Source organism: Myotis davidii, unplaced genomic scaffold (assembly GCF_000327345.1).
Source record: "Myotis davidii unplaced genomic scaffold, ASM32734v1 scaffold892, whole genome shotgun sequence".
NCBI lineage: Eukaryota > Metazoa > Chordata > Mammalia > Chiroptera > Vespertilionidae > Myotis > Myotis davidii.
The window spans coordinates 1,622,238-1,630,300 of record NW_006284341.1 but is presented as its reverse complement, the minus strand read 5'-3'; the positions used below and the strand labels follow the sequence as shown (position 1 = coordinate 1,630,300).

The 8,063-nt window shown below is 41.8% G+C and overlaps 1 protein-coding gene across 1 annotated transcript in view; it reads left to right on the top strand.

Annotated features, from left to right (window-relative positions):
• PARM1 (prostate androgen-regulated mucin-like protein 1) overlaps positions 1 to 6,104 on the top strand; it is a 39,926-nt gene extending 33,822 nt beyond the window's left edge. Inside the window, exon 3 of the mRNA XM_006754581.2 lies at positions 2,164 to 6,104. Coding sequence (XP_006754644.2) covers positions 2,164 to 2,248 — 85 coding nt within the window. The 3' untranslated portion in view covers positions 2,249 to 6,104. The remainder of the gene's footprint in view (positions 1 to 2,163) is intronic.
• Positions 6,105 to 8,063: the final 1,959 nt, after the last annotated feature.

The window sequence follows — 8,063 nt, the reverse complement described above, 5'->3', positions numbered from 1 at the left end:
ATAAAGGAGCATGTTTAGTAGGTAGATGTTGGCCAGCCTTGCAACACCAAGTCATGCTGAAATTTAGGCTCGGCTCCAGTCTTATAATCCTCAGGTTTCCACTTGTCCATTCTACAGCTTCCATTTCTCAACCTTCTTGTTAAAAAGTATGATTGGAATTGGAGGTTTCAAATGTGGGGGGAATGTTGGGGATGGATGCTCATTCAGTCAGTCAAATGAGAAGATCAGTGGTGTGTTATTTGTGATCTCTTTCTTTCTCACACCCACAGAAATGAATGTGGACCTTTAGAGAAACCAGCACATCAGGGTGTGGTTCTTTACAATAGATCAACTCTTTTCAAATACCTGGCAGATGGAAGTAGGCTGCAGAAAGTAACAACAATTATTTTAGCGACAAATAAAAGTATAGCACATTCTTTTTGTGCTTCTCAGACTGTATTTTCATTTTGTTTAATTTTTATATCTAGCTCAGACTGGGCATGTTTATCCATTCTATATATAGCATAGCTGATTTCCAAAGGCAAGGTGTAATAATTCACACACTAGCACAAACCTCAGAGGCACCACCTGCTCCTTTTGTAATATTTTCCCAATCCTGTCATTAGTTTTAGTCTTAAAATTACCATAATACTTTCCAGGAAGCTCCCAATTTGTGAGATTGGCCTTGCAGGATGTATTTTTTTCCCAATCACTATTTCTTCCACCAGCATTTATTAAGGACCTACTATGAGCCAGATATTCTTCTGGAAATAGAGCTAAGAACAAAGAAAATGGGCAAATAATCCATACTGATAGTCTAGTTAAGGGAGAGAGGCAACAACAAAATAGGTAAAGAAATTATATAGTATGTTAGATGGTGATGAGATCTATGAGAAAAATGAAGTGGGAAGTGTGTGGGGGGGGGAGTTGCAAGTTTAAATGGAGTTCTTAAGGAAGGCCTCACTGAGAAGATGATTTTTGTACAAAGACTTGAAGAAGATGAGGGAATGAGCCTGTGGTGATCTGGAGGACAACTGTTCCAAGCTGAGGGAACAGTGAGTGCAAAGGCCCTGAGGCAAGAGTATGCTAGGCATGAAGAGGAAGAGCAAGGAGACCAGCATGTTGGAGGAGAGGAAGCAAGAAAAACTGGAATAGTAGCTGATGTGCTCAGAAAAGTAACAAGAGCCAGATCTTGTAGGGCTTTGCAAACCATCGTAGGTGTTTTGTTTTGTTTTTATTGATTTCAGAGAGAGGAAGGGAGAGAGAGAGAGAGAGATAGAAACATCAATGATGAGAGAGAATCATTGATTGGCTGCCTCCTGTTAGTCAAACCCGCAACATGGGCATGTGCCCTGACCGGGAATCGAATTGTGAACTCTTGGTTCATAGGTTGATGCTCAATCACCAAGCCACACCAGCCAGACTGCAAACCTTTCCAATGACTTTAGCTGACTTCAGTTTCTCATAGAAATAATATTAATTGTGGGACATGTTCCCAGAATGACCCATCAGAGCCTGTTAAACCCATACTGCCATTGAACTAAGGTGCTAATCAGACTCTGGGAAGCTTAGCTCAAAGCACTGCACTTAGATCCAGGAGGTAGGGGTTTGACTCATAGCTCAGTTGGGTGACCGAACATGTCAGTTAACATCTCTGAGCCCCATTTTTCTCCTTGGAGAAATAAGAATAACCAATATCTACCCCATGGCTTTATTCTGGGGATGAAGTAGAAACAAAACATACATGCACTTTGTAGACTGTAAAAACGCTATATAAATGTCAGGAGGGGTGGGAACATTTTTATTTCAGGGAAAATTAAGTCCAGGACCTAAGTCAAAATGCCAGGAGTGCAACCTTCCCTTTTTCTCATTACTTCTTTTTAAATAGCCGTGGGAATGGACCTCTCCTTCTCAGCACTGGAGGTCAAGGAGAGAGTCAGGACCCTGCTGATCTCAACAGAAGGCGCCATCTGGGCTCCCAGTGGGTCAGTCGTAACTCACAGGGTGTCTGTAGACTGGGACCTCCATGGTTGTTAGGTCTGTTGCCAAGGGGTCGTCCTAGCGAAGAACCATGGCTTCCCTCCAGCGACCCTGTGAGCCTCCCAGCTCAGGCTGCCAGGCATTAGGCTGTCCTCAGATGGGCAACTTCTCCCAATAACCACAACCTCTTCTCCTTCCCACCAGGCATTCCTCCTACGGAAGGCTTCTGGACGACCATGACTACGGGTCCTGGGGAAACTACAACAACCCTCTGTACGACGACTCCTAACAGAGGAAGATGGCCTGGGAAGAGGGATAACTCTTTATTTATAAGTGCTTATCCAGTAGAATTGATAACAAGTACCTGACGCACATTGAGCAACAATCTTAAGCCCTGTCTTATTGGTTTGGTTGTTTCATTTTCCTCCCTCTCCTTTGGCTGCTACAACTTCCCCTTTTTGGTACCAAAAGAACCATTATTTACTAGTGTGTGGAGGCTGATTTGCAGCTGAAATGGGCCAACCTTCAACGCCGGGCCAGACCACCACGATGGAAGCTTCTGCACCCGCCACCACAGGACCCACTGTGAGGACTGGGGACGAGGAATTCAAGCCTTTTGTTGGGAGTTACTTTTAGGGGAGCTTTTGTTTGTGGTATTTCTTAAACTTTTATTTAGAAAATGACATGAAATCTCAATCAGTGAAAAAGAAATGAGTAGTGGGAGGATCTGACCCTGCAGGTGAGAAAGCAGGGATTTCTCAGATTCCTTCTTAATCTCTGTTTATCTGGCTGTATCTGACAGGACCCCTGCTTGGCTCTACTGGCTGCATCCCAGCTTCTTACTAGTAGCTGCCTAAATACTGAAAGAGGAAACTAGAAAGTGCCCCCGAGGAGGTCAGCAGGCAGAGGGGCCGAGTGGCAGGTTGCTGTCAGATCTCAGCACACCTTCTACCTGTTCTCCCCTCCAGGCCACCCTCATCTCTGCTAAGGATGCCTGTCCTAGTCAGCAGCAGCCAGGGTCACAGCCCAGGAGCTTTTATGGAGTTGTGTTTCCCCAGGAGCTGAGCTTAGTTAGAGAAGAGAAAGGGAGAGGCGTGTGGAGGGAGTGTACAGTGGAGGCAGTGGCGGAGGGAGGGAGCCGACATGCATTGAGTACCTCATTAGGTAAAGTGGGAATCAGCTCTCAATAACGGTCAGAGGCATCCACTGCTTGGAGGAGCCTAGAGATTCCTTGCTTTATGCCCATCAAGCAGCTGGTTCACTGCTAACTGTCTGTTGGATAATGACTGTAAACTGTTCAAGAAAAAGAATTTTAAGACACTATCTGCAATTGCTCCGTGAGGCATTTTCATAGGAAACAGATACGGTGATTAATCCATTTATTATTCCCATACACTTACCTTACTAATTCTGCCCACTAATAAATAAAGACCCTGGGTAGATAGTCTTAAAATCCTGCATAATAAATTTTGAGAAAGAACGGATCATTTTTGCAGGTATCCATTTATTGCAGTGGTTCTCAACCAGCAAGACAGTTTTGCACCACCACGCCCCAGGAGGTTGGTGGGGGGAACATATGAAGGTGTCTGATGACAGTTTTGATTATCACAATTTAGGGGTGCTAATTAGTCAGTAGAGCCATGGGTGTGCTAAACATCCTAAGATGCACAGAAGAGCCTACCACGACAAGGAATTATTTGGCCCAAAGTGTCAATAGTACTGAGTTGGAGAATCCCTAATTTATTGCAGTGCCCAGCGTAACAGAACAGGGCACTCGCAGATTTTTAATGAAATAAAATGATTTGTTAAATTTTTATCTCAAAAGTGTTTAATTTGCTAGCTGATGGGTTGTTTTGAGCATGCCAGTTGCCTCTATTTGTTTGTGTGTTCTTGATAGCTTTATTTCATGGCTATAACTGCCCTCCTACAACCCGTATTAGCAACCGGCATCTGAGGTCCTGATTTCATGGAGGAGAAAATATACATTGGGTCCCATTTCAAAATGTGTTATATTGTCTAGAAATGTCATAAAGAGCTTGACACTGGTTGATTTTTATTTCTAAACTTGGACCTGCTGCCATGACTCTGTTAGTTTCCAGAAACTTGACCCTGAGCTCATCCTGTCACTAGTTGTGACCAGTGAAGTACTGGCCTATAAACCACCATTGCCAGTCGGTCCTAAAACCCTCTGGTGTCACAGACACCGGGAGCCGGGCCATGTCCACAAACCTGTCATCCCAATCTCTAAAAAGAATTTATTCCTAAACTCCTTCGGCACCAAAGGAGAATGAGCAACCTCCAGGGGAATTTTTAAAAAGGAGTGGGTAATGAGGAGTGGAATTCTGATATCTCAGATTATTTAAAGCAAAAAAAATTGTTTAAAGTGGACATTCTCAGAAAAATGGGCAGGAATAGCCAACCATGACCCCTCCAGCAACACTTGGCCTGAACAACTGTCCCTCTTCCCCACCCTCATTCCTTGCCTAGGCTTTCATTTTGGCAAAAGATGATTCAATGAAATCAGAACATTCCTTTTTTTTTCTCCCTCAGTCAAAAGCATTCTGACAAAGTGTTCAGGAAGCACCTTGTAGAGGTGCACTTCTGGACACTGCTTTCGTCATAGACACTGGATCACAGGAGCCAGCCTCTTGCCAAGGAATTCTGACCAATAAAAGCCATGGACTCAGCCAGCATCTTTCCTTACCGAGGCTGTGATTGTGCAAGAGCAGTTGATGTGTTTGTTCTTCTTATTAACTTCCAAACCCTTACAGAAAAGAGGGGGCCATGGACTTAAAGCAGATCTCAACCAGCAGGCAGTTTTACACCTCCCCCAAGGTGACAGCTTCCCATAAAAACTCACTCCTTGTGATGTTAGTTTAAAATACCAATGAGACAAACCTTATTTTGCCAAATGCATTTTTTTTCTATTTTTGAGTTGGCCAAAGGATTTTAGCAACTGAATTCAACAAACTTGCTACACACACACACACACACACACACACACACACACACGAAATATATGGATAATTGACGACCTTTACCTCAGGGAGAGTCTGTCCAGCTCTACCCAAGGGAAATGGCTCCATCAGATCTAAACAACCACATACCATCCAGGGACAGGAATAGTCCAAGCATTCGAGGAATGTCAGAGCAGGAGGGAGGCAAGCAGCCTCTTCTAGACTGTAGATCGTAAATGATGGGATAATGAGAGCCAACGTTGTTTTCTTTACTCGTGGCCCCAGTGAAGTCTCCTGCTCTCTTTGGATGTCTGTGTCGTCATTTCTTAAATGGGGGTGATGTTTTCATGTTGACCTCACCAGCTGCTACCTCACAAATGTGTTGTGAGGACTAGACATGTGAAATCATGTCTACAGTGTTTTCAGTTTCTGCAGAGGAATATTTATAGACATTTTAAGTATTATATAGACATATAAGTGATCTCAGTTCCTTGTTTGTTGTTATACTGGTGTGTTGTTTTTACTTAAATCTTTTACTTATAACATGACAGCTGTATTGTAGCCACATCAGACAGTTCTTACAGCTTCAGGCTACCGCCCAGTGCAGCAACTGAGGGTTAACCACGCCTGGAGCCACAGAGGTTGGTTTCCATCTGCAGATGAAGAATGGTTGAGACATATTCTCAAAGACTGTTGAGTTAGGATCCAGGAGGTTAGGGTAGCACAATATGGATACCTGAGCACTAACAGCAATAGACCTCTAGCCTTTGCCATGCTGGGGTCGTCTGGGTTCTTTGTGGAATTGATTTTGGTTTGATATCATCTGTTTTCCCTTCCTCTTGCTTGCAAGGGTGCATGGTTCAAACCCTTGCATCTGAGAAATGAATTTTGCAACTGGGCTAGATGCTAATTTGCACGTTGATTCACCTTCTTTGCCTTTAACCTTTTTTTGGCAAATGAATGTACCATTTCAACTTTGATTTTGAAGTGCTAGTTGATATTGGTAATAAGTGCTAACCAAGAGACCAATGCCGGATTGCTTTCTTAGGGTGAGTTAGCCAACATCATTTAAAGATGGAAAGACCTGCAACTTCTTTGATATTGGATGTAATTGTATCTACTTTTGTTGTAAGACTTATTGTATACCAATTATATAAATTAAAGGTGTTAAAAGCTTGTGTCTGACAATAGTGTTTCACATTTTGATATGTTTTATTACTCAAGCAATTCAGTTGATATGCCCAATATTGCTTATATTAAGTAGCTCTTGCTTGCTCTTATAGAAAATTTATTCTATATCAATAAATACTATTTTCTACAGTGCAGAGAGGTATCTTTGATTTTGAAAAAGAATTGAAGAATGTCCGTAATAAAGCAACTTTCCAAGCAGTAATTTTACTATTAACTATATACCAGGCCTTATACTAAAACAGATGTAAAAAAAACCCAACTTTGATTTAATAAATAGATGGTGATGCATAATCAAGTCACATAAAAGCATATTGGCAGCAGTAGTACATTTGATAATACTTGGTTCATTCTCTTTCAAAAATTACATTTGGCATACCCATCTTTATCGGAAAGTTAAATGCAAGCAATATCAATCATCCAAAACATAATTTCAACACTAAGAAGCTAAGCAAAGATTATTCTGGTTCTAAAGAAAAGAGCAACACCAAACCTGTAAGAGGCCTCATCTCTTCTCTTAAAGTACCTAACCGTTGGCAAATGCAGAATGGACTACATTTACTGCACTAAAGCAGCATTAATCAATTTGAGCAAACAAATAATTGCATTTCTATTTTAAGCAAGACACTGAGTATTTGCTATTTAAAAAAATGATTCTAATTAATATTCATTATGGACTTTAGGTGCCTGTGGGCATTGTCTAATGTAACCTTTTCATCAGCTATAGTGGCCATGGATTTTGCAACATATGAGAAGAATGGAATCATCTACAAACTAGAGCTCATTGGTTTCACAATGCATGTAAACTTCACATCACGTTTATAAGTTTAGATACCTGGATTCCAGGGCACAGCATAGGAAAAGCCAAGTCAGGAAGTGGGAAGAAAGCATGGAACAGGCCCTTTCCGACTGGTTATCTGGTATTTCTGGAGGACCTGTTATGGGCATGAAAACAAGTAAAGACTCCATTATTCAAAGCTTCCCTGAACAGAATTGGTCAGAAAACACTTTAAATGCACATAGAAAGAAATGGCTTAATAATAATATGTAGTGTTTATATAGTATGAGCTTTTGGGTTCAAAGCCAGTATTTTCCCAAGTATTATAGCTTTTTCAAGTCAGATCATAATCTGTTTTGATTGTTTAGCAACCTATCTACAATCTTTTACTCTCCTGAAATTCAGTAGGACTGACCAAATGCTAGCCATATTCTGATTGTTGTCAGAAAGCATTGAATCATAAATGACACTTGAAAAGCACTGATCAAATTGGGAGAGAAAACCTGTAAGAGGTCTCATCTCTTCTCTTAAAGTACCTAACCTTTGGCAAATGCAGAATGGACTACATTTACTGCACTAAAGCAGCATTAATCAATTTGAGCAAACAAATGATTGCATTTCTATTTTAAGCAAGACACTGAAAATCTGCTATTTTAAAAATGGTTCTAATTAATATTCATTATGGACTTTAGGGGCCTGTGAGCAATGTCTAATGTAACCTTTGCATCAGCTATAGTGGCCATTACACTCTCCCCATCTTACAGATGAGGAAACTGAGGTTCCAGTATATTAAATCATTCATGCCTGTACTGAATTCTATGTACTCCATAGTAAATCAGATGGCTCCTGCTCTCCACATATTTATAGTGTAGTAAGAGTCAGAGTTGGGATCCAAACCAGGTTCTTCATCTACCAGAGTCCTTTGTCTTTTTCTACCTAAGGGATTGGTATCTGATGTAAATAGGACCCAGTTCTTATACCTTTTGCTAAAGTGGGACCTTCTACCCTTTACAAAGTCCTCCGAAGCTATTTTGGGCAGTTTTGAAGGCATCTGGCATGCAGCCCATAGCAAGCCCAGTCAGCTCCCAAGCACATGTCTGCTGACTCCGGCTGCCCTCCTGGGCTGTGTTCTCTGCCATGAGGGAGGCGGCCTCCCCCGACCCCGTTCAGGTAGGACGCCA